The sequence below is a fragment of the Eriocheir sinensis genome, chromosome 46, assembly GCF_024679095.1.
Source record: "Eriocheir sinensis breed Jianghai 21 chromosome 46, ASM2467909v1, whole genome shotgun sequence".
Lineage (NCBI taxonomy): Eukaryota > Metazoa > Arthropoda > Malacostraca > Decapoda > Varunidae > Eriocheir > Eriocheir sinensis.
In genome coordinates, this window is record NC_066554.1 from 6,531,878 (window position 1) to 6,559,485 (window position 27,608).

The 27,608-nt window shown below is 44.1% G+C and overlaps 1 protein-coding gene across 14 annotated transcripts in view; it reads right to left on the reverse strand.

The window, feature by feature from the left end:
- Positions 1–27,608, reverse strand: part of LOC126981013 (neuroglian-like) — a 292,124-nt gene that overhangs the window by 27,911 nt on the left and 236,605 nt on the right. For all 14 annotated transcript variants that reach the window (XM_050831620.1, XM_050831617.1, XM_050831618.1 and 11 more), the window contains 15 exons: positions 21,901–22,046; positions 20,713–20,815; positions 19,801–19,993; positions 18,731–18,822; positions 17,933–18,103; positions 17,115–17,288; positions 15,467–15,654; positions 11,254–11,430; positions 10,770–11,012; positions 10,241–10,364; positions 9,696–9,811; positions 9,285–9,489; positions 8,585–8,858; positions 5,795–8,353; positions 3,747–3,910 (listed from right to left, as the gene is read on the reverse strand). In XM_050831620.1, coding sequence (XP_050687577.1) covers positions 3,747–3,910; positions 5,795–8,353; positions 8,585–8,858; positions 9,285–9,489; positions 9,696–9,811; positions 10,241–10,364; positions 10,770–11,012; positions 11,254–11,430; positions 15,467–15,654; positions 17,115–17,288; positions 17,933–18,103; positions 18,731–18,822; positions 19,801–19,993; positions 20,713–20,815; positions 21,901–22,046 — 4,929 coding nt within the window. The remainder of the gene's footprint in view (positions 1–3,746; positions 3,911–5,794; positions 8,354–8,584; positions 8,859–9,284; positions 9,490–9,695; positions 9,812–10,240; positions 10,365–10,769; positions 11,013–11,253; positions 11,431–15,466; positions 15,655–17,114; positions 17,289–17,932; positions 18,104–18,730; positions 18,823–19,800; positions 19,994–20,712; positions 20,816–21,900; positions 22,047–27,608) is intronic.

Here is a 27,608-nt window from a genome sequence, read left to right on the forward strand (position 1 = left end):
CAGGGGAGAAAATATATTCCCCAAATACCTCGAGAAAGAATATAATCTCCCCACACTTTGGAAAACGTTCTTAAGCTGCCCAAATATCTCTTACCCATAAATTAACCTCCCCAAATACCCTTTGGTAATAACACATCCTCCCCAAAATCATGCGTAGGGAAAATAAGCTCCTCTCACACACAAGAGAAGAATTTAACCTCCCCACACCCTGCAAAACGTCTCTAATCTTCCCAAATATCATTCACAAAAACTTAACCTCCCCAAACACCCTCAGGGACAACACATATATCTTGCGAGGAAAAATTAATCTCCCCACTCCCTGCAAAACGTTTATAAGCTCCCCATATATCGTTTACGCAAAGATTAACCTTCCCAAACACACACTGATAAAAAGACAGCCTCCCCAAATATCCTGGAAGGGAAAAATAAACTCCCCTCTCCCCACCCAACCCATCAAACATAAACAAGCATTCCAAACCTCTTCATGACAGTAAGTGGCCTCCCCAACCCCCCACCCTCCCCTCTCCCCGCCTGGCCAGTAAATATCTCCCCCGCCCACCACCTGGAAAAAAAATACGTGACGCTAATCTATGAATCAAAGGAAAACGGGAGGAAGCGGCGACCTTGCATCTGACCGTGTGTGTGTGTGTGTGTGTGTGTGTGTGTGTGTGTGAGAGAGAGAGAGAGAGAGAGAGAGAGAGAGAGAGAGAGAGAGAGAGAGAGAGAGAGAGAGAGAGAGAGAGAGAGAGAGAGAGAGAGAGAGAGAGAGAGAGACGAGGGAGGAGGAGGAGCATGTGTGATTTTTTGGGGAAAGGGAGGAGGCATTCCTAACCCCATGTGTGTTTGGGGATGGAGGGGAGCCGCGGGGAGCCAGGGGGGAGCCAGGGGGAGCCAGGGGGAGCCACGAACACACTCACTCAGGACAGGCACTCCCATCCCAACCTTCACCCCCACCCCCGCCTCACCTGGCAGATCGGACACAGGTGCACCGTGCGACACAACACACCACCGCGCCCCGCACCGCTTCACACACACTGCCCCGCCCGCACTCACAGGCTGGCTGGCACCCTCTCGGTAAGCCCCGCCGTCGCCCAGCCGATTATAGGTCGCTGCCGCACACTAAGTCCCTATTTTCAGCACACACACCGGCACTCCGCCACACATTCAGCTTAGGTTACCGAGTGCCCGCCCGCCCTGCCGCCGCGTGAGGCTCCCGGGATCCTTGCCTATCACCGCTGACGTCAATCTCTGCCCATGATGATGCCCCGAATGACTTACTAGCACGTGAGATGAAGATTGGCGCGTGGATGTCCAATGCGCCGACTGACTGACGGACACGCACGGATGTCTTAATTTATACGTGGCTCCATTCGCGTTAGTAGCCTTCCTTGCGTGGCTATGGAAGACTAGAATGATTTAATAGCACTGGAAGAAGAGGAATGGCTCGTAAATGCCCAATGAACCGACTGAATAACACACCTGAGAGCCTTGGTTCGTAGGTGTGTTGGTGTCTCGGTGTGGCTGAAGACTGACTGACCAGGTGTGTGTGTGTGTGTGTGTGTGTGTGTGTGTGTGTGCAGCAGAGGGGCATCCTAAGGCGTGACTGCCAGATATCAGTGTCTTGACGTCATCCCTCTCCCGGGACCTTCAGATCATTATGTAAGGATCAGGCTGGGGGCTAACCTTAAGCTTTTCAATCACCCGAGGCCGCGCGCCGCTACACAACAATCACTAATGCACGATTGAAGGTAAAAAAACAAGGGGAACACGTCTGATTACCCTGCCACGCGCCTTCCTCAGTCTTCCCCTCTCTGATGCACCTGTCCGCCTGCCTCGTGGTTCAGACATTAAATTTTTCAATCACTAATGCACGCTTGAAGGCAAAGAAACAAGAAGAATATACGTCTGATTGAGCTGCCACGTGCCTCTCTCAGTCCCCCCCTCATGCACCTGTCCGCCTGCCTCCACGCGAGCGAGCGAGTACTTTCTTCAGTTCACTTCAGCTACTTTCTCCCGCCGGCAACTCCGTCCGCCCACGACAATACTTTGTTTTCACGCTACCTGCTGTTCTTTTAGCCGGGCCGCTGCACTCTTTGCCTCCGTCTCACGCCTCGTTGGGTCCGTTTGAGCGCGTCTGTCTATTGTTCCCACGAGCCGGTGTGCGTCACTCGTTCGGGCCCCCGCGCTGAGCCGCTCTGTAGACGACCGCCGCTTGGAGCCTCACTGCCGCCCGCCCGCCAAATATGCTCCCCAACAAGGCTGCACCAACACACACAGACAGACAAGTACACTGCGCACGCGTAGTACTCAACACTTCCCCAGTACATCTATATCAACTTCTACCCCTTCAATCGCAACGCATGGTCACTGGCATAGGGTGTAATTCATCTTTCAGTTATGTTATATTTACGAAAAGGATCTCACGTTTTTAATTATGAGAAGTCTTAGTACCAGTTTATAAATAGTCTAAAATTCCTGACTGTTGTTCTCCTGGGCTCTGTGTGTGTGTGTGTGTGTGTGTGTGTGTGTGTGTGTGTGTGTGTGTGTGTCCCTTCAACGCGGGACGCATTCACTCCCTCTTGAATAATTTCCTTAAGAGAATCTAACGTAAGGCTGGTGAGAAAAGAAAGTCGCATTCCACCGCTGCCTCCCCCGGCCCCGACGCGCGACACTCCCGACATCTTTCCACCGCACACCCTTAATGCCCCACCCCCAGACACCTCCCATGTTCTTCTTTAAACACACTCCGGTCCCTCCACGTATGCCGTAAAGTATATGTTTCGTTTTTTTTTCTTGTAGGGATCTTAAAAAAGCCTTGGACGCGTGCCTTATCACACCAATGAACATTTGTAAACATAGAAACCATGCGCGCACGCTCTCACATGCTCAAGCGTTCCCATACACACACACGCCTGAGTGCCCGAAAATTACTCACACGCTGTCCAGGTGTCCATCAATCACCTCTAACTGCAGCGGCTTCGGTCAAGATGAACACCAGGAGGGGAAAATGTGTCAATCAAGAGCTTTACATCACAACCACAAGGCGCTCGGGCTGGGCCGCGCACCGGAACCCCTCAAGAAAGACTACCAGAGCTTTAGGCTGCATAACACACACACACACACACACACACACACACACACACACACACACACCTAGAATAATAATAGATGCAATAATACAATTTGCATCATTAGTCAATACGTGGAATATGGTGAATGTTCAATGGATAACCGATGCATTTGTATTTAGTGACAAGCGATGCAAAATAATTATTACGATACCGTCGTGAATTAGAATTTATAACAGCAGAATACCAGACCAGAGGCAATTCAGTAAATGCTGCAGATGACGAGATATGTGCTAGGGAAGAAAGATTTACCCTCAAAGTATTCCCAAAGAGCATGATAGTGAAGTTATATGTATGTCCAACAGCGAGCATGATAGTGAAGTTATATGTATGTCCAACAGCCCTAGAGAAGAAACATGGGAATATTCAACGTTTACAAGAGCAGATCGACGTGAATTGTGAAGACGAGATATGTGCTAGAAAAGATTTACCCTCGAAGTATTCCCAAAGAGCATGATAGTGAAGTTATATGTATGTCCAACAGCCCTAGAGAAGAAACATGGGAATATTCAACGTTTACAAGAGCAGATCGACGTGAAGTGTGAACGGAGTAAAGATAAAACAAGACTAATGCACGCATAGGAAAGAAAGAGAGAGAGAAGGGCCGCCTCAACTGACCTTCCGAGGCGGGGATGATGATGATCTCGGAGGGCGTCTCGAAGGGCCCGTCGCGCGCCACCACCCGCACCTCGTAGGCGTGGCGCGGGTCGATGCCCGAGACGGTTTGTTGCAGGTCCTCGCGCTGCACCGACGAGTTCTTCCACTCCTTGGACCCGTTCCTCCTGCGGCCACGGACACGGGCACAGATACAGGTTATGGTTTGTGAGAGTGTGAGAGGTAGGTAAGGATAGAGAAAGGGAAGGAGTTAGACAGACATAGGAAGTTCACGATCGAGAAAGTTTGTGAGGGTGTGAGAGGTAGGTAAAGATAGAGAAAGAGAAGGAATTAGACAGACATAGGAAGTTCACGATCGAGAAAGTTTGTGAGGGTGTGAGAGGTAGGTAAGGATAGAGAAAGAGAAGGAATTAGACGGACATAAGGGACCGTATTACCAAACATTTCGTCGCCCAAGTTCACCTATTTGACAAGGCGTAGGAGTTTGTGGCATTTCCAGAAGTAGTTTTATGACCCTGGTGCATGGTAGTCTGACCCTTCTTCTGTACCATGAACCTAAAGGAACACCCATTAGAACCCCAATGATCCCCACTTTGACCTTTAGAAATAGTTGATGTGACAAGCGAATGTGTCCAATAATACCGACCAAGAAGTTCAAGATCTATAAAGAGGGCGAAAACGAGAGACAGGTACGCAATAAAGGATAGGGCTTGTGATGGTAGTGTGATTGCAGGTAAAGATTGACAAAGGGAATGAGAAAGTAGACAGACATAAGAAAATCAAGATAGAGAACGAGAGACGAACACGAGACAGACATAGAAATTCAAGCTAGATGATGAGAAGGCAAAAACGAAAGACATGAGGAATTCAAGATAGAAGACGAAGAGGCAGACAAAGGGAATTCAAGATAGAGAGAAGATCTAAATAGACATAAAAAATACAAGATGGATAAAGAAATGAAAACACAAGACATAAGAAATACAACAAGACAGAGAAATAGGAAACAAAACCGAAAGACAGGAAATTCAATATAGAGAAAGATAAGACGAAAACAGACATAGGAAATACAAAACAGACAGAGAAAACGGAAACGAAAGACTAGATAGAAAACAAATAGAAAACAAAGACAAACAAATAGAAAACAAAAACGAAAGACATAAGAAATACAAGATAGACAAAGAGAAAACGAAAAGAAAACAGACACATAGGAAACACAAGTACCTAATCTATTTAAAAGTATAACAAAAAAGTTGGGAAAAGTATTACATGGGAAAAAGAAAAAAAACATAGGTAAGTGAAATTAATGGCATATTACTTTCGGACATAAAAAGGAAAGAGAAGCAGAAAAAAAACAGCATTGTGGAAGGGGTCTGTAATGAGAGAGAGAGAGAGAGAGAGAGAGAGAGAGAGAGAGAGAGAGAGAGAGAGAGAGAGAGAGAGAGAGAGAGAGAGAGATGAAGACAAGGAGGGGGTACTCGTATATTTTGTTAGTGACGTATTCCACTGTTTAAAAGGCACTGCTAAAGAGTCTGCATTGCCTTTCATGATAATTTCTTGCGTTCTTGATCTTTATTTATATTGGTTATTTGAGTTCATGTCTATTTCGTTTCTTTATGAGACTTGCACAACAAAATCATGTCTTCTGAAGTTGCCAATTAACATTTTTTCACTTCCTTTAGTTCATACTTTTTTGGGTTATTTCTAAATGCTTCATAAAATCTGACCACGTACCATAGCCTACTATATACGTATAATAATTGCAATTAATTTGATCTCAACATGTTTGTAATAAAGAAAAATGTGTGTATATTCTGCAATCTAGTTAATGAGTAAATGTTTTAGGCCTAGATAAAAGGACAGTCTAGCCAGAAACAAATTAGTAGGTAAAGTAGACTTACATGACTCTCTCTCTCTCTCTGCCTAAAGCACTTTCTTCCCTCCCATCACTCCCTGAAAATGCAATGCAGTTTCTTACTCTTCCTTTCCCCTTCACTTCCCTTCCATCCCTTGATTCTCCTCTAATATCTTTTCCCATACTCTCTCTCTCTTACCTGCTTTGAACGTAGAAGTCAGCACCGGGATGGTCTTCAAAGCTTGGTCTCAGGTCAATACGGATGGTGAGGCCTCGTCCCTCGTCCGCCGCATCTATATCACCATCATCGTCCTTGTCAGCCATCTCCACGTCATTCCCATCGATATCCCCATCTCCATCAATGTCCCCGATATCCTTGAAGTCAACGTCCCCATCCCCATCACGGTCTCCTGCCCTCACGTCTTCTTCGTCAATGTCCCCGTCGTTATCTATGTCCGCCACTGCGATGTCCTCTTCGTCAATGTCCCCGTCGTGATCTGAGTCCAATACATCGTCTTCATCCACGTCACCATCTCCGTCTGTGTCCTTGAGAAAGACGTCGAGATTCCTGATGTCCGAGGAGTCGATGTCACCGTCGTTATCTTTGTCCGCAGCGAGAAGGTCCCTGCCATCGACATCCCCGTCTCCGTCGATGTCGGGGATGTCAGCCGCGTCAACATCCCCATCTCCGTCCCTGTCAGCTGCCTGAACATCAGCCTCGTCAAAATCCCCATCACCATCAACATCAGCCATCTCAAGGTCACTCTCGTCAATCTTCCCGTCACCATCAATATCACGGAGGTCGTTTTGGTCGATGTCGCCGTCATCATCAGAATCGAAGAGCAGCATGCTCTCCCCATCATCATCAGCGGCGTCAATATCACCATCCTTGTCCTCGTCGGCGGCGATAACATCCGCACCATCAATGTCACCATCACCATCTTCGTCACCAATGTCTGCTTTGTCAATGTCCCCATCATGGTCTCTGTCCCCGGCGAGAATGTCATCACTATCTACATCACCATCATTATTGATATCGGCAACCTCAAAGTCATGCTCATCAACATCCCCATCATTGTCAGTGTCCAGAACATCATCTTTATCTATCTTTCCATCCAGATTCGTGTCCGCCAAGAAAGTGTTACGGAACCTGAAGTCAAGTTTGTCAATATCACCATCACCATCCCTATCTTCCACATCCAGGTCATCTTCATCGATCATACCATCACCATCAATGTCCTCAACGTCAAAGGCATCCACCTTGTTGTCACCATCCTTGTCACCTGCCCTCACATCATCCGCATCCACATCACCATCATCATCAATGTCTGCGGCCCTGAAGTCAGCCTCATCAATATCACCATCACCGTCAATGTCTAAAACGTCGTCATTATCAACATCACCATCGCCGTCCGTGTCAGCCAAGAGCGTGTCCTGGAAGATGAAGTCCTTGGCGTCGATATCTCCGTCACCATCACGGTCGTCAACCTCGATGTCAGCGGCGTCGATATCTCCATCACCATCAAGGTCGGCAACGTCAGCAGCATCTACATCCCCGTCGCCATCCTTGTCTGCTGCTCTGATGTCATCCATGTCTACATCACCATCGTCATCAATGTCAGCCGCAGCCATGTCCTCCAAGTCCACGTCACCGTCACCATCCATATCCACGACGTCGTCACGGTCAAAATCGCCGTCACCATCCCTGTCCTCCAGTAAAGTGTGCTCCTCATCATCGTCGTCAGCATCAATATCACCGTCACCATCTTCGTCTGCTGCTATGACATCGAACCCGTCAATGTCTCCATCGTTGTCCTCGTCTCCGATATCCGCAACATCAACATCACCGTCGCCATCCCTGTCGCCAGCTTTAATGTCATTTATGTCCACATCACCATCGTTATTAATGTCCGCAATGCCTCGGTCCACGCCGTCGATGTCACCATCATTATCCGTATCAAGGACGTCGTCTTCGTTGATCACACCATCCTGATTGGTGTCGGCGAGGAAGGTCTTTCTTAGCTGGAAGTCTCGCGCATCAACATCACCATCACCATCCCTGTCCGTCACCTCAAGGTCGTCACCATCCACAACACCATCACCATCAAGATCACCTATGTCGGCAGCATCAATGTCGCCATCGCCGTCCTTGTCAACCAACGCGACGTCATCTTGGTCGACATCCCCATCGTTGTCAGTGTCGGCAGCCCTGAAGTCCTTCTCGTCAATTACCCCATCCAGGTTGATGTCCGTCACGTCGTCTCTGTCGATGTCCCCGTCCTGGTCACGGTCCTCCAGCAGCGTGTTCTCCTCGTTCTCGTCCTCGATGTCAATATCACCATCCTTGTCCTCATCAGCAGCGATAACATCTGCACCATCGAAGTCACCATCCCCATCCTCGTCTCCAATGTCGGCAATGTCCACGTCACCGTCTCCATCCCTATCAGCAGCAGCCACATCCTTCTCATCCACCACCCCGTCGTTGTTGATGTCTGCCACTTCAATGTCATCTTCGTCAATGTCGCCGTCATTATCAGTGTCCAGCACGTCGTCACTGTCCACGTCACCGTCCCCGTCAGTGTCACCAATGATCATGTTCTTGTTTCTGATGTCATCCTTGTCCACGTCACCATCACCGTCCTTGTCCAGGCCTTCATCGTCATCGTCATCATCTGACTCTGGTATGAGCGACCACTCAAACACAGGCACAGCAGGCTTCTGGGGCTCCGTCGCTTCCAGATCCACATCAATTGAGGATCTGTGAAAGAAAGGAAAGGGAAGGTTGTCTGTGAGGCTTCAAGTGCATGGAGGCATACAGTGTTGATGTTTAACAGTAAATGGAGGAAAATGATATTGGCAATCAAGGAAGGAGATGCATTTTCATCATTATAGGTGAATGTGATTAATGCTAAACAATAACAACTTCCTTGTACATGTGGAAATGATCTATCCTTACACTCACATCACACACTGTCATCAGGACCCTTACCCTTCACCCCAGCCAGCCCCATTCTTGGCAGTGACAGAGACCCTATAGGAGGCGCCTTCCTCCAGGCCTGGGACCTTAACCATGGTGACATCAGGTGCCAGATGCTCATCAAGGAGATGGGTCTCGCCCTCCTCCTCACCAGCCTCGTTCAGCAGGGTATACTGTACCCTGAAGTTCTTTATCACTCCATTTGGCTCTGTGGGCTGGTCCCAGTCCACCAGCAAATTGTTTTCTCCCATCTGTTTGGCCCTGAGATTCACAACTGGCCCAGATTCTGTGTGTAAAACAGGTTCATGTTAATGCACAGTGCATTGCTTCCTGCTCATGAAGCTGATACTGACATCTAATGATGTCCTACAACATACAAAAAGTTGAGATCAAATAGTAGTTTTCAGAGTAAAAATGCTAGATTATGCATTTACCCTAACAAGTTTATTCCACTCCAGCCTGTCTCTGTCTCTCTCATACAACTCCTGCTTCAACTGTATTTTCCCTCATGCAGTTCTTCATTCCAAAATGCAATGTTGCATTAAAAAGTATCTACTCTGAAGATAAGTTTGAAAACATTATTACTTGTAAGAGAGAAAAAAAATATTGTGTATGTATTTAACATTACTCTGGGTCATCAATTTCAAGTTTTGTCAAAATGTAAACTTTGTAAATTTTGTAGCCTCCTCTAAGGTGATACCAGAGCACTGACCTCCCTCAGCGGTGGTGAAGGCCAGGGTGGGGCTGGGTGGGCCGGGGAAGTCTTTGTTCACCACGCTGACACGGGCGCGGTAAGCAGTGTTTGGGTGGAGGTCGGTAACATCGGCACGGCCTTGGGGGCCAGTCACTAGCACCTCCTCAACGATGCCATCATCACTGTCATCGTCATCATCATCAGGGTGTATCCAGTACTCAACCTTGGGGAAGACAAAGATAAGGAATGAGTCTGAAGAACTTACCTTATCAAAAAAAAGGAACACCGTATTTCACAATCAATATAATAAATAAAAAAATAACACAGCAAGACTTACAAAGAAAAAAAAGCTGATTTAAGACAAATCATTTACAAAGCAAACCAAAAATAAAAATACATTCAGGAGTGCCAGATGGTGCCTGGCCAGACCTTGTAGCCCAGCAGAGGGCCACGCACTGACTCCGGGCTGACGGGGCTCCACGTCAGCACCACCTCTGTTGAGTCCACGTCCAGGGCCTGCAGGTCCTCGGGGGCATCTTCAGGCACTGTGGGTCAGGGATTTACTCATTGTTACATTATGTGATGCAAAAATGGGAAAGGACAAAATAAGATTGGAGGATGAGGAAATTCAAATACAAAAGACAAACACTTAGTGAAAACTTAACCCCTTGACTGTGGATTTCCTACAAGAAGACATCACCAAGCTACAGGAATGGAACAAAAAGTGGCTGCTACAATTCAATGAAGAAAAATGTAAGGTCATGCACCTTGGGAGGGGATATCCAGCATACCAATACGACATGGGAAACACTCCACTATTCACCACAGAGGCAGAGAAAGACCTTGGAGTATATGTTAAAAGGCTACCAGTGAAAGCCAAATCTGTGCCAATCGCAGCGGGCAGGTTAAATACACAACCAAGATAAATCCTCTCCCTCTCTATTCATGCAGTTGTTTTCCCCCTCAGTACACACCGTCAGCTCCTGAGAAGAAGGAGGGGGTGACATCCATGGGCGGGGCAGCACCGTATGCATTGTGAGCCTCCACCCTGACCTGGTACTCAGTGTAGGGCGGCAGACCGTCCAGCGTCACCTCACTCTGCCACACCCAACAGAAGACATTTGGTCAGACGGTCAACCTTCACTACTCATCCTAGAAGCATGGCTCCTTTTCTTACGTTCTTCACGAATACAGACCCAGATATTGAAGATATATAACACACTGCTTTTATGACCATTCTTTAAACCTGTTATTTCAGAGTATTGATTCAAGGCAGATTATAACGTTATGTAGCAAGCACAATTATGATGAGCATTTTACACGGCCCAGTTTTTACTCCATGGATTCTCTGACTACATCCTCTCAGTATACTCCTTTAGATAACTCGTGTCCCTAAAAGGATCTTAATTTCTATACTGTGTCCATAACTCTAACAAGATATCTACAAAAAGTGTACAATTATGACATGTTATAAGTTCACATAACTGTAATTCATCCACAGACCCTTGTCCAGTCATCAATCTCCATGGTGTGCCAGCTGTCATCATCATCCCCCTCTTTATCCCCGTTGTCCTCATCTGCGGGGCTTTCAGGGTGAGTAGCATCACTCTCCTCTCCCTCCTCTTCACCATCACCATCACCATCATCACCACCATCATCACCATCATCATCATCAGTGTCTTCAACAGGTCGCCACAGCACCTTGTAATGGAAGTCTGGGCCGTTGTGTTCTTCACGCTTCATGGGCTGCATACAAGAAACATTTTTGGGGTGAACATTTGAACATTTTGACCAGCATATCCCTCCACACAAGCAACAGTTATACTCTTCATTCTCAGAGGACATGAGAATGAGGTGAACATCATGAACAGGAGTATATGGATACTATTCTGGTGTAGCCACTCCCTTAAGGAAGTTCGAGAATGTTGAAACAAACAATAAAATCTGAACTGATGATCTACATCCTCTTGAACACCTGAGACATTACCTGCCATGACACAACGAGGGTGCCGGGTTCACCTGGCAGAACTGTCACATTCTCTGGGCTATGGTCAGGAGGCAGTCCGGGAGAGGCACACTCGGTGTATTCACTTGGCTCGGACATCCCCACACGGTTGAATGCCAAGACCCGGAAGGTGTAGTTGAGGCCGGGGCTCAGTTCCATCTGAGGGGAAAGGGAATGGGCTCACAAATATGTAATATGTAAATATGTAATAGTAGAATATTTAGTTATTTTACTGACATGAGAACTACTTTCAATTTAGGAGGGAATTCTAATACCACATCATGCTGTCAAATACTAAATCGAAATCTACATTTCAAATAACTCAGTTTCATTTGTTTTAGGTAATGAAATAACAAGTAGGTACTCAAGAAACATACCAGCTTAATAGATGTGTCTGTCAGGGATTCTTCCTTTTTTAGTAACTTCGAAAATTCTGAGTGCATGAGAGTTTGAGATTAAAATGGTAATTGTAGTGTAATGACAACGACATGAGCACTTACACAGCCATCAACTGTGTGCAGCTCTGGTGCAGAGTTGTGCAGCCGAGGGCAAGCACTGTTCATGGTGTGCTGGCATCTTGCAATAACCTCCGAGTGCAACTAAACTTTTAACTGATCAGTAATGCCCTGTTGTTGTTGTTGACTTACTAAATTGAAATGTACAGACAAAATACTAACTTTGCAACTGAACAGAACTGAAAACCAAGCCACATGTGTTCGTTTCATCCAGTCTTTTATGAGACTGCTCCAACAAGGCCCTTCAATACAATTTGTAAATGAAACAAATTTTTGAGATCATTTTGTATCAGTCACTCACGGAAGAGGAGAGTGAGAGGGAGACGCAACACACCAAGAACTACCTTTGTGGCCGACCGGGTGGGTGTGAGGGAAGTAAAGGCAGGGTGTGCATACTCACTCTGGCGATGGTCTGGAAGTGGCCGGGAGAGGAGAGGACGGAAGGCAGAGTTAAGAGTGAAAATATCAGTTAGTTGTAGGTGGGTCCTATGAGAGGGAAGGGGAGAGGGATGTTGGGAGTTAAGATATAAAGGACTGCAGTTAATCTGGAGAGTGAGGCTAATGGGGAGGTATGTGAGGCTATGGGAGCTAAACTCCTGTTGTGCGGGAGCTTAGTGAGGCTGCAGAGGGTTCTGGGGTGAGTGGGGGTGTGGGTGGGTGGGTGGGTTTTACCATGGGAGTTTGAGAGTAAATAATTTGAATACTTTAAAATGAATTATATTGAGAACTATATATATTTAGCTAGCTGGTGTAATGTACTTTAAGAGATGGAACTTAGTAATTATGAGGCCAGCGGACAGCAACTTGTTGAGCCAGGCTGGAACCTACACTAGGGCAGTGCTACCAAGCAAGATTGCAAACTAATGGGCTGATAACTTTTGATGAAATGCTAAGAAAAAAAAAAAGTCTTTATGTTACAGTTGTTTTAACATGGGCTGCAATCAAGAGGGGCCACCATGACCCCTCAGGCACCCATGAAATTAAAATTTCCAAAACCAAAAGTGTACGAATATACAATTTACAAAAATATTGTTCAACTCATTATGCTTCACATAAAAAGTGCACTGCATGCCTGACATCACTGCCCTGGGAGTGAGTGGTGCTGCCTAATGATACAGGAAATCAAAAGTGACAAATACTTGAAAGATATCTTAAGAACAGATATACCTAAAAACTTGAAAAGATCACTGGAAATAATGTGGAAATGTACTGCAAAGACTAACTAAGATATAAGTAGTAAATATTCAAAGTAAGTAAATTTGGCTCATGGACTTGCAGTACATCTACTTAAGAGGTAAGCAAACAACATTTAACACCAACAGACATCAGGTGCAACACACAACACTGAGAGGGAGTCAACACGGTAAGGTGGACACAGATGATCGACACCTTTAGGCATGTGAGGGAAAAGTATTATCACTCAACAAACAGAGAGGTGTAGATATAGTACATTCTGATTTAGAGCCACAGATATAGTTGCAAAGGTTCATTCTTGTTTCAAACATTACTTTTCAACTGAAGAAGCATAGTTCAAAAGTTTGTACTCCTACAACACACTGCTACATCATTCCACAACTAATGGCATGATATGATACTGTAGGTTCACTTGGGATGGCATACACTCTTGATATGAGGTATGGCTGAACACCCCAAAAAACACACCACAATAATGGTCAACAAGAAACAGGAGGACTTACTGTCTATGTCTACTTCATCAAAATACACACACATCAAGTTACAAAAAGAAGTCATTAGTCCAAGTAAAACACAATTTGGGTTTTAGCATGATTCCTGATTATCCTTCAAGCACACACACACACACACCACTGGGAACACAGGTAAGGCAGCCTTGAAGACACAGAGATCACTAGGAAAAGTACCCTTTAAAACAAAGGCAAAGCAGTTAGTCAGCTTGGGAAAGAAAGAAAGGTCCATAAACTTGCAGCGGGGACTGACAAGTTTGACGGTAGAGGAAAATGGGAAGCACAAGTAAAGAAATGTTGAAAAATGTCGTATATGTTAAAAATGTATAAAAAATGCCTCAGGACAACAAACAGTCTGACACACAGTAAGGAGGAAATGCAGGGTTGATTGATGGGACAGGACAGTGGTAGTGTTGGGACAGGACAGGACAGGACAGTGGTAGTGTTGGGACAGGACAGGACAGGACAGTGGTAGTGTTGGGACAGGACAGGACAGGACAGTGGTAGTGTTGGGACAGGACAGGACAGGACAGTGGTAGTGTTGGGATAGGACAGGACAGAACAGTGGTAGTGTTGGGACAGGACAGGACAGGACAGTGGTAGTGTTGGGACAGGACAGGACAGGACAGTGGTAGTGTTGGGACAGGACAGGACAGGACAGTGGTAGTGTTGGGACAGGACAGGACAGGACAGGACAGTGGTAGTGTTGGGACAGGACAGGACAGGACAGTGGTAGTGTTGGGACAGGACAGGACAGGACAGTGGTAGTGTTGGGACAGGACAGGACAGTGGTAGTGTTGGGACAGGACAGGACAGGACAGTGGTAGTGTTGGGACAGGACAGGACAGAACAGGACAGTGGTAGTGTTGGGACAGGACAGGACAGGACAGTGGTAGTGTTGGGACAGGACAGGACAGGACAGTGGTAGTGTTGGGACAGGACAGGACAGGACAGTGGTAGTGTTGGGATGGGACAGGACAGGACAGGACAGTGATAGTGTTGGGACAGGACAGGACAGGACAGTGGTAGTGTTGGGACAGGACAGGACAGGACAGTGGTAGTGTTGGGACAGGACAGGACAGGACAGTGGTAGTGTTGGGACAGGACAGGACAGTGGTAGTGGGATAGGATGGGACAGGACAGGACAGGACAGGACAGTGGTGGTGGTGTGGCAGGACAGGACAGGACAGGACAGTGGTGGTGGGATGGGATGGGACAGAACAGGACAGGACAGGACAGGACAGTGGTGGTGGGGCAGGACATGACAGGACAGTGGTGGGGCAGGACAGGACAGGAGAGTGGTGGTGGGATGGGATGAGATGGGATGGGACAGGACAGGACAAGGCAGGACAGTGATAGGGCAGGACAGGACAGGAGAGTGGTGGTGGGATGGGATGAGATGGGATGGGACAGGACAGGACAAGACAGGACAGTGATGGGGCAGGACAGGACAGGAGAGTGGTGGTGGGACAGGACAGGACAGGAGAGTGGTGGTAGGGCAGGACAGGAGAGTACACCAGTAGAACAGGAAAATACACTAATGTAACAGACACATGAGCCAAGAAAAACTGGCCTGACTGCTCTGAGTCAGTATGCTGAACACAAACACAGGAGATGGATCACAGATGTGTTCTCAAAAATAAAGTTACGAAAACCAAAATAAACCTACAATATGAAAAACTCAATTAAGTTTAAAACAAGGGTTAATTAAAAAATATTCAGAGCTACTGTTTGTGATAGTGTCTGATGATGCAAGGGTATTTGGTGAGTGAGAAGTGAATGCAGTATAGGAAGAAGTGGTGTGAGAGCTGCCTGAGGGCGTGCTGGGAGGGGGCACAGGGGGCCGTGAGTGTGTGCGTCAATACTGGGCTCAGAAGCATTGGGTTAGGGAGGTGGCTGGGCCTGGTTGGCCCAGACAGCTGGGCGGCAGCAGTGGACTTGACTACCTGAGGAGGAGGAACACCGTGAGACACTCACTGAGTATGTTGGCGAGGAAGTGGGGATCTTGTTCTCTGCATCTTTCCAGTCATCAGGGTGGAACTGTGTCACATACTGGACAACATAACCCTGCAAGGGTGCATTGTTGTCCCCACTGGAGGACCAGTCAAGCAGAGCCTCGCGTTCCCCACACTGAGCAGCGTTGATGCGGGGTGGGTTGGGTACATCTGAGGGACAGGCGTAGTCAGACACACTTTGAGTCTTTAGCCAAGCAAACTTCAAATAGCATCAATCATGAAAAATATTCTCCAGGACATTATGGCTACTCAACTGATCAGACATTAGTTCCACACAAACCTGGTTACCTACACTTTACACACAACTGTTTGTATTCTTTGTTAAAATGTTAATAATGTAGTAGAAAGTTCTCAAATCTGAAATACTTTTCTTTTACCAGATATGCTCAAAATTGCTCATGTTACCATTCAAATGCAAAAACATTTTTTATATATACACCTTACAATGTTTAGTATAAGAGATGAGAATAAACTCTGCAGTAAACATTGAGGTCTGATTAACTGTTACATGTGAGCCAAAGTATGAAACATTTGCAGGAATCAGTAACTACAGTATCTTATAAATGTATGCTATGTTCTACTATGTGTTTATTAAGAAAGGAGGAAGCATAAAGAAAGACAAAATTGTACGAATTTTTACATAACTCCTACAAAATATGTGGACAAAGATGCTAAAGTGAGGCTAAGTACAAATAGAAATAAAAATTACTTCTCCACATTGGAATCCCATCAGTGGCATAGCTATGGGTGGGGGGCATGGGGGGCATGTGACCCCCATGATAATCCACTGCCCCTTCCACTGGCCATGTCTTAATACCCACCACTGATCTGATCTTTAGAATATGCCCTGCTGGTAACCTTCTATGTGGTATCAGAATGGTCCAGAGCTCCACTTGGCTAGTGCACCCCCCTTACTTAGCTGTGGCCCCCCCAGTTGACCCCCAAATGGTATATACCTAATTACATCAGGTCAATTTAAATGAGGTGAGGAGAGGAGGTGAGGTAAGGTACTGTTAGGTGAGGTGAGGTGAAGTGAGATTAGATAATGTTTGCAAACGTAAGGTGAAGTCAGATGAAGTAAGGTTAGGTGAGGTTTGGTTAGGTTAGGTTAGGTTAGGTTAGGTAAGATTAAGTTTGGTTAGGTAAGGTGAGGTGAGGTTAAGTTAGGCTTGGTTAGGTAAGGTGAGGTAAGGTTAGGTTAGGCTTGGTTAGGTAAGGTGAGGTGAGGTGAGGTGAGGTTTGCTTAGGTTAGGTTAGGTAAGATCAAGTTTGGTAAGGTAAGGTGAGGTGAGGTTAGGTTAGGCTTGGTTAGGTAAGGTGAGGTAAAATGAAGTAAGGTTAGGTGAGGTTTGGTTTGGTTAGGTTAGGTTAGGTGACATAAGATTAAGTTTGGTTAGGTAAGGTGAGGTGAGGTTAGGTTAGGCTTGGTTAGGTAAGGTGAGATAATATGAAGTAAGGTTAGGTGAGATTTGGTTAGGTTAGGTTAGGTAAGGTAAGATCAAGTTTGGTTAGGTAAAGTGAGGTGGGGTTAAGTTAGGCTTGGTTAGGTAAGGTGAGGTAAGGTGAGGTTAGGTTAGGTGAGGTTTAGCTTTATTAGTTTAGCCGCAGACCTTCCACCGTGAGGATGAGGTTGTCCGTGGCGTGGTCAAGGGCGGTCTTGGCCTGGCAGGTGTAGACGCCCGAGTCCTGGCCGTGCACCTTCATCACCTCCAGCACCCACACCTCCGTCCGTTGCCGGTCATCGTCCTCGTCGTCGTCGTCGTCATCATCGTCTCCGGAGTTTTCTTCAGGAGGTTTAGGGTTTGAGGAACTCATTATGTGATGCTTAGAGATTATGGAATTATTTTATTTCAACTCATGGTTTTACTCTAGTATCAAGATAATGGCATAGGGTTTAAAAATATCCCACTCTGACTCATGTTATATTACAGAAAGTTTACTTAACCCTTGATTTCTATACTGTGAAATGATACAGATGGTAAAAGGCTAACCACATTCAGGTAATCTATACAACTACTTCTCACTTACCTAACTAAAAAAAAAAAAAATAAAGCATTGAGTAAGTATTTTATTTTATATTCATATTAGCCTACCAGTTTTTTTTAACATTCAATTCTATACACAAAAAATACTGCAGTTTTATATATTTTTTCTTTTGGACGTATTTATTTTGTTGTCATTAAATATAACTTACTTGGTCTACTAGGTAATGAGGAACAAATATTATAAGAGAAAGCAATATGAAAGAGTGTGTTTATAAGATTGTACACATGTAAGAACACACACACACACACACACACACACACACACACACACACACACACACACACATATTCTACCTAGCACGATTTTAGAAAGAGGAGAACCGGTCTTTCCAACTTACACACACACACACACACACACAGACTCACACACACAAAGGCCTCACCGCTGCGGGCGAGGATGAAGTTGGAGTCCTCGAAGTCGACTTCCTCGTCCTGCCTGAACCAGGTGACGGTGGGCTCCAGGTGGGAGTCGACGCGAACGTGGCAGGTGAGGGACACGTGGTCACGCGCCTTCACCCGCTCGCTCGACAGGTCCACCTTCACCTCCGTCTTGGCTGGGCGGGCGCGAGGGGGAAGATATCCATTACAATCATATAAACCAGTGCATAGCCATAATAAGGTGTTGTAGTAATAAATATTTTACTATTAACCCCTTGACCACGGATTTCCTACAAGAAGACATCACCAAGCTACAGGAATGGAACAAAAAGTGGCTGCTACAAGTCAATGAGGAAAAATGTAAAGTCCTGCACCATGGGAGGGGATATCCATCACACCAATACCACATGGGAAACACTCCACTATCCACCACAGAGGCAGAGAAGGACCTGGGACTATATGTTACCAGGCTACCAGTGAAAGCCGAATCCGTGCCAATCGCAGCGGACGGGTTAAAGTAAAACAATTGAAATAAATAGATTATTATGAATCCTAAGGGGAATAGTAGGAGGAAAAGTTTAAAATCCTCCACGGTCATGCAAGTTTTCACAGTGATATTTATAGCAATATATCCAGTAAAATCAGTAAAGGATTCGAAAAAAAATTAGCAATCAATAACAATATAATGTGATAACTCTTATACTAATAAATAAACAACATAGCCTGGGACTTGTTCACTCATACGCCTGACGGTTCAGTGAGGAAATTTTCAAGTTTCCTTTCCACACACGCGGCGGACTCACCCCTCGCGGACACCTCCGCCTCGGCCTCCAGCGACCCGAACTTGTTGGTGGCGGTGCAGACGTAGCGGCCGGCGGAGGTAGTGTCCACAGACCTGGGGAAGGGTGGACGCTTTAGGCACTAGCTGGCAGAGGAAGAGAGATCTGACACATCAAGATGGAAGCATGCAGGCAACTGGCTACTAAAATAAGAACATAGGAACATAAGAACGTAAGGAGTCTGCAAGAGGCCAGTAGGACTGTACAAGGCAGCTCCTGTGAACCTAACCCCACCTAACGTCATTGCCCATAAATTTATCTAATCTATTTTTGAATGTGACTATCGTATTCGCACTCACCACATGACTGATCAGTCTATTCCACTCATCTACCACTCTGTTAGTGAACCAATTTTTGCCCATGTCCCTGTTGAATCTGAATTTATCCAGTTTAAACCCATTACTACGTGTTCTACCCGATACACTTTACCATCAGAACCTTATTAATATCCCCTTTATTAAAGTCTTTCATCCATTTATAAAACTCTATCAAGTCTCCTCGCACCCTTCGCCTTTCTAGAGAATGGAAGTCGAATTCCTCGTCGGTATTTTGACAGCAGGTCGTGGGTTCGAGTAGGATAGTTTGCCCGCATGAATCAAATACACGAATGGCTTTCTCTCTTTCTTACTTTTCACACCAAACTAAATCACACACACACACACACACACACACATACACTAGGTAGGTAACTAGGTAAATACACACACACCAGACCAATAGGTGAATTACACACACACACACACACACACACACACACACACACACACGTGCCTCTGCAGTTAATTAGTGATCATGCTCGATTACAATAATAATAATAATAATAATAATAATAATAATAATAATAATAATAATAATAATAATAATTTAATCTTAGTTACAGTAATAGTGAGTAACAGCAAGTTAATCCCACGCTGCCAGAATCACCAATATTGCATGATGGCAAGAGAAGGAACAAGTAGCTGAAAATAAATCTTGTATTGGGAGGGGAAAGAAAACGGCATGAAAAGCGGTGGTGTGGTTGCGGGCAGCCTTACTTGATGACCAGCTTAGTGTCCTCGATGTCGTATCTGGGGTCCTCGTCGTGGATGGACACTCGCTCCTCCCCCTCGAGACGCGCCCAGGTCATGTTGGGGTTGGGGGAGCCGTACGCCTCGCAGTCCAGGGTTGCCGCGTCTCCCTCCAGCACCGTCACGCTATCGGGCTCCGTCATCCACTCCGGCGGTAAAGCTGGGGGTACATGGGATAGCGGGGAGGGTTAAAATGAGATCAAATAGACAAATATTACAAGAGAAAGCAATACGGAAGAGCGTGTTCATGATAGGATTATACACACACACACACACACACACACACACACACACACACACACACACAAATATATTCTAGTTAGCACGATTTTAGAAAGAGAAGAACCTGTTTGTGTGTGTTTGTTGAGGGAAAGGAGATAGGCCAATGGTGATTTAAAAAAAAAAACCTCTACATTTTGCTCCTATACAGGGTTGGGGAGGACGTGAGGGGAGGAGGGGGTCACAGAAGGGGGGGTGGGGAGATGAGTTAAATAGGCTGTTGTTTTTGCATGTTTATGGAAGGAAGACAGATCAAAGGCTATAGAAAAAAAAGTCCCTCGACATTTTGATCCTATATTGATGCAGAGGAGGTTAAAGAGTATCAAGACACCTCTCCATCCGAAATTGACCTCTCTTTTGGCCATTTTTTACTTTTCACTTTGTGGGAGCAACAATTAGCGGGCTTTTTTTCCCTATACTTTCTTTTTGTTGCCCTTGAGTTGCTCCCTGTGCTGTTGAACAAAAAACAAAAAAACAAACCAACAAAAAAAAAAAAAGGCTAAGCATATGATGATTTTGATAAGAATCTTTATACTGATAGGCAAAAGAAGATATATAGGAACTCTAGACAGTTATGATACATGTGTTGGCTGGACTCACAGAGCACGTTCAGGAAGACGGTCTTGTAGACGTAGCCATGCACGTTGGAGGCGTTGCAGGCTATCGACGCCTTCTTGCTGAAGTCCAGGTTGTCGAACACCAGCTGTAGGAACCGACCACAAAAAGGATGAAATGAGGACCTTCGGGTTGTAAATGAAGAAAAAAAATGTACCTTCTTTTTTTTTATTAATGTTTACTTTTTTGTGTGTGCCCTTGAGCTGTCTCCTTTGTTGTAAAAAGAGACACATCTTCCGAAATTGACCTCTTTTTGGCAAGTAGCGGGCTTTTTTTATATTATTTCCTTTTTTTTTGTGCCCTTGTGCTGTCTCCTTCGTTGTAAAAAGAGACACATCTTCCGAAATTGACCTCTTTTTGGCAAGTAGCGGGCTTTTTTTTATATTATGGTTTCCTTTTTTTTTGTGCCCTTATGCTGTCTCCTTTGCTGTAAAAAAAAAAAATAAAAAAAAAAAACTCCTCTATACTTCTTTTTTATAGGAGCAGTGATTAGCAGGCTTTTTGTCATGATATTGTTTTCACCCTAAAACTGTTTCCTTTGCTGTAAAAAAAAATGTGATCTGTTTCAACAATGAGGTTTTAATCGGATGGAATGTTGAAGAGGCTTTACTATCACAACATCATTAATTAGACAAGCAAGTAATCACGAACAGCGATATTTCTGCAAACACGTTCAGGCATAAATATAACAAGTGTGTGTGTGTGTGTGTGTGTGTGTGTGTGTGTGTGTCAGCGTTGCCAGCAGATTGTCGTACTCAGCCTCTTATATTTACCGACTTCCGACCCCCAAAAGTGTCTCCTGGGCCCAAATAACGAGATTCAGTTATAGTTATCATTAAAATAGTTAATTCCTGATGTTTCTTGGCAATAGTTATGCGTCAGAAACCGGTAATTACTATGCTCTGAGTACGATAATCTAGCAAAGGTGGTGTGTGTGTGTGTGTGTGTGTGTATCGCAGCGTTGCGAAATTGTCGTACTCTGAACATTGCATTTATCATTTTTAAGCTCGAAGACTGCCGCAACCACACAAACAACGCTAGAATATTAAAGTTAGCGTTAAAACTGTTATTTATTGATGCCTTTATGTTTTTTGCTATAGTTATCGGTCAGAAACTACGACGATGCAATGCGATGAGTACGATAATTTGGCAAGGCTGGTGTGTCCCCTTTACCGTGGTGTCATGTGTGTCCAGTGCCTCGCCGTTCTTGGTCCAGGTGATGACGGGCTGCGGCTCCCCCGTGGCCTCGCAGCTGAACACCGCCGTCTCCCCCTGCGGCAAGTTGATGACCTCGGGCTCCACCGTGAACTTGGGCTCCGCTGAGGGCGAGGAATATGGAGTAAAGAAATAAAGGAAGGAAAATAATACAATAAGCGAATAGCATATCATTGCTCGCTCATCGACATATATGTATTTAATTGCAATATGTAGGATGTAAAAATAAATAAAGAAAAAATCATAACGCAGATGTAGGATGTTCATAGGAATAGCTGAAGTAATACGTAAAACAGGGAGAGAAGGAAAGGAAAAAAGTATGAAAATTAAGAAGAATGGCAGAAAAGAAAAAGAAAATAGGAAAAATAAGGAAAAAAATTAAACGAAAAATAAAAGGCGAATAGATGAAGTAATACGCAATAAACAGGGAGAGAAGAAAATAAAAAGAAAGTAGGAAAGAAGGAAGAAAAAGCCAAGAAGGAAAAAAAAGGAGAGGATATAAGAAGTAAGAGAAACGAGTAAAGAAATGAGAAGAAAAGAAAATACAGAATGAAAGAAGGAAAAGAGAAGAGGAAAAGAAAGGAACCACTACCACTACCACCACTACTACTACTACTACTACTACTAATTACCAAACCAACAAACAAATAACAAATAGGTAATGGAGATAAAGACACGTACACACAAAATTACAATACGATAGCAGCGAGCAGCGTTTTTTTATATTATTGTTTTCTTTTTTGTGTGTGCCCTTGAGCTGTCTCCTTGGTTATATATACATAAAAAAAATGGTATTACGGATATGAGAAGCAATGAATAAATGAAAAAAAAAAAGTGTAATAATTCTGTCCTTCCTGTCCAAGTATTGTAGTCCTATCCTTTCATTTTAACTTTTTATCTTCTCTTTCTCCTGCCTTCCTTCCTTTCCTTCATTCCTGTCTTCCTTCCCTCTTTCCCTCCTGTCCAAACACTGCAGCCCATTCTACCCTCTTACCTTTTTACTGTTTCTTCTCTCCTTCCTCCTAACCTCCTTTCTTTCCTCCTTCCTGCCTTCCTTCCTTCTGTTCCTCTTGTCCAAGTCCATCAGTTTTTCCTCAACTTTTTACCTTCTCCTCTCCTCCTAACCTCCTTTCTTTCCTCCTTCCTGCCTTCCTTTCTTCTGTTCCTCTTGTCCAAACACTGCAGTCCATCCATTCGCTTCAACTTTTTACCTTCTCCTCCTCCTAACCTCCTTTCTTTCCTCCTTCCTGCCTTCCTTCCTTCTGTTCCTCTTGTCCAAACATTGCAGTCCATCCTTTCGCTTCAACTTTTTACCTTCTCCTCCTCCTAACCTCCTTTCTTTCCTCCTTCCTGCTTTCCATCCTTCTGTTCCTCTTGTCCAAACACTGCAGTCCATCCATTCGCTTCAACTTTTTACCTTCTCCTCCTCCTAACCTCCTTTCTTTCCTCCTTCCTGCTTTCCATCCTTCTGTTCCTCTTGTCCAAACACTGCAGTCCATCCTTTCGGTTCAACTTTTTACCTTTTCCTTCTCCTAACCTCTTATTTCCTTCTTCATTCCTGCCTTCATTACCTTTCCCGTTCCTTTCTTTGACTAAACTACCCCCCTCATCCCCCTTGTTCATACACCAAAGCCCAGCGAATTCACGGTTTTACAGAACACCTAAATCTCGCCTTCCATTCCTTCATCCCACGTTCAGAAAGCGACCACCTCCCACACAGACAAAACTATCGCCTCAGCTGCACCCGAAGTTTTACAGGTGTGGCTCGATGTACAAAGACAATTATAGGTTACGGAGAGAAAAAGAAATATTACTATGCGAAATTATAAAGAGAAATGTTATAAAAAAAGAGGAATTACTAAGAGAAATATTGGTTACGAAGCAAGTTAACTGCGTCTGATTCCTTCCTGCAGCTTTGAGTATTATAACTTCTGATTTTTGAAAGATAATTACCACCATCGTAAGCATAAAAAAATAAAAACGAGAAGAAAATCATACACTAAATCGCTTACTACACACACACACACACACACACACACACGCCTATTGTTACGCAGTGTAGCCTATTATTGGTTCAAGGAGGGACTGGGTGTAATATTTAGACCCAGTAACTCCTTTTTTTCACTTCACCTCTCAATCCCAGCCTCTGCAGTGCTGTGAGGTAACAATGCAGGTGTTGGGAGGGAAGGGGGAAGAGGGGAGGGTGCGTGGGAGGGAGAGAAGGGGAGAAGGAAGGGGAGGAAATGGAGAGGGGAGCTACGTTTTTTCTCTCTTTCATTCGTCAATATACTTCCAGATTTTTACTCGTGTTTATCCTTCCCTTTGCTCTCCTTTCTGACTCCAGCTTTCGACGACCTGCAAACATTATCAAGCCGTTTCAGGTAAGAATTCCAGCTTTTATTTTCTGGGTCTCGAATGGTGTTTAATCTCCTGCTGGTCTCGTCGGGTCGTAGAGAAGAAATGGTTTAACTTGTGAGTCGTAATAAGTGTTTTTAGGTGTGAGATTTCCGTAGACTTTTCACGGACGATTTGATTAATTTTGTTTTCTCTATCCGTTTATGTATTTCTCTCTTCATCTCTTTTTTTCTTTCCCTCCTTCCTTTCTTCCTTGCTTTCTTTTTATTTCTTTCCTTCTTTCTTTATTTATTTATCTATTCTTTCTTTCTTTTTTCTTTTATTCTTTCTTTCTTTCTTTCTCTCTCCCTTTCTTTCTTTCCTTCTTTCTCCCTTTCTGACTTTCATTAATTCTTTCCTTCTTTCCTTCTCCCTTTCGTTCGTTCCTTCCTTCCTTCCTTCATTCATTCTTTTTCTTTTTTTCTTTTCTTACTCTCTTTCTTTCTTTCTTTCTCTCTCTCTCTCTCTCTCTCTCTCTCTCTCTCTCTCTCTCTCTCTCTCTCTCTCTCTCTCTCTCTCTCTCTCTCTCTCTCTCTCTCCCCCCCCCCCCCTCTGGCGCCAGGACCGACATCATCACCTCCATAAGCCGCCACCGCCCCACTCACGCCCGAAGGAAGACCACGGCTCGGCTCTCAACACCAACGGGATGATCCTCACTTTGATCTGCCCAACCTCGCCTCAACACTGCTGGACCCCAAGACACAGTGACAGTAAAGAGAAGATAAATAAACAAATCGGTCTCTCAGGGTTTGGAAACGAAGAGGAGGTATGTATGAGGTATCTGTTGAAGGTATGGTTGTAATTTTGGTATTCTTGGCCTAGGAAGAAAGATAAATGGAAGAATCTTTACACTGTCGAGTTGGTCAAGTTGAGGTAGTGAAAATATAAGTAAGTTAAGTTTTATGTAATGTGAAGCGAGTCCTTAATCATGCATAAAGGAAATATCCGTGAGTGTGGCCCATAGCTATCAAAACTTAGTTATTCATGACGAAAACGCAAGCAAAACGAAGAAAAGTGGCAAAAAAAAATGAGGAGAAAAGATGGAAAAAAGAAGGAAATTAAAACAGAGAAAAAGAGAGAAACAGACAGAACTTCAGCTCCACGCCAATATTGAACTCTTGCAGTGACATAGAGGTCTTCCACTGGTGTAAAAAATGGGAAAAAAACATGAGGGTATTGCTGTTATGTAAGTTAGTAAGCAAGTAAGTAAGAAAGATTTATAAGAAAAAGTCTGACCCGTACTTTCCTCATTACATCAAGGTTTGCAATGTTGTGAAATAAAAGGAAAGATACTCATGGGAAAACTAATATCCTTGAGCGTATTGCTGTTATGTAAGTTAGTAAGCAAGCAAGTAAGTAAGATTTATAAGAAAAAGTCTGACCCGTACTTTCCCCATTACATCAAGGTTTGCAATGTTGTGAAATAAGGGGAAAGATACTCATGGGAAAACTAATATCCTTGAGCGTATTGCTGTTATGTAAGTTAGTAAGCAAGCAAGTAAGTAAGATTTATAAGAAAAGTCTGACCCGTACTTTCCCCTTTACATCAAGGTTTGCAATGTTGTGAAATAAGAGGAAAGATACTCATGGGAAAACTAATATCCTTGAGTGTATTGCTGTTATGTAAGTTAGTAAGCAAGCAAGTAAGTAAGATTTATAAGAAAAAGTCTGACCCGTACTTTCCCCATTACATCAAGGTTTGCAAAGTTGTGAAATAAAAGGAAAGATTCTCATGGAAATACTAATAACCTTGAGCGTATTGATGTAATTAAGGAAGGCAAACAAGGAAAACAAGAAGAAAAAGAGGACTGATTAAACCTCTCCGCCCGAAATTGACCTCCCTTCCGGCCTCCTGCGCTGCCAGATTGTCGTACTCAGAGCATAGTATTTACCTGTTTCTGACGCCTACCTATTGCCAAGAAACATCAGAATCTAACTCTTTTAACGATATCTATAAATTAGTTTCCTTATTGGAGCCCAGAAGACAGTTTAGGGGTAGGAAGTCGGGAAATATAACCGGCTGAGTACGACAATCTGGCAACGTTGACTGCGGTGCCAGATTGTCGTACTCAGCCTCTTATGTTTTCCGATTTTCGACCCAATAACTGTCTCCTCCACCCCAATAACTACATTTATTTATAGTTACCGTTGAAAGGTTTAATTGTTAGTGTCTTTTTGCTATAGTTAAGTGTCAAAAAACGGTAAGTACAATGATGGATACGATAATCTGGCAACGCTTCCGGCTTCTCGTACGTTTTTTTTTTTTTTTGTCGGAGCAGCACCTGGCGGGCTTTTTTGTTGCTGTGTTTTGTCTTTTGTCCATGAGCTGTCTCCCTCGCCGCAAAAAAAGTATATAAAAACAGCGGAACAAACGAACCAAACTTACCCGATGGCGTCAAGGCTCGTTTTGTTTCCTTTTTGGCGGCCGTGGAAACTTTGGCCCAACTTGAGGAAACACCACCCGCCACTTTAACTTCGGCGTGCGCTCTCCGGAGACTTCATCGTGTGTAGCTATTTATTCATCTATTGATTTAACTTGACCTTGATTCGAGAGTCCTAGCACGTCCATGTATTTTTCTTTCATTGGATAGACTTTCAACGCGCCATTTCAACTTCGGCGTGCGCTCTCCGGAGACTTCATCGTGTGTAGCTTATTTATGCATCTATTGATTTAACTTGACTTGGATTCGAGAGTGCTAGTAGTCATCCATATATTTTTCTTTCATTGTTTCTCTCCGGAGGCTTCATCGTGTGTAGCTTATTCATTCATTTATTAATTTAACTTGACTTTCATTCGATAGTGCTAACATTCATCCCTACAAAACTAAACTTATTCATTTATTTATTTAACTTGACTTTCATTCGAGTGTTAAACATTTATCCCTACAAAACTAAACTTATTTATTCATTTATTTATTTAGCTTGACTTTCATACGAGTGTTAAACATTTATCCCTACAAAACTAAGCTTATTTATTCATTTATTTCTTTAACTTGACTTTCATTCGAGTGTTAAACATTTATCCCTACAAAACTAAACTTATCTATTCATTTATTAATTTAACTTGACTTTCATTCGAGTGTTAAACATTTATCCCTACAAAACTAAACTTATTTATTCATTTATTTATTTAACTTGACTTTCATTCGAGTGTTAAACATTTATCCCTACAAAACTAAACTTATCTATTCATTTATTAATTTAACTTGACTTTCATTCGACTGTTAATCATTTATCCCTACAAAACTAAACTTATTTATTCATTTATTAAT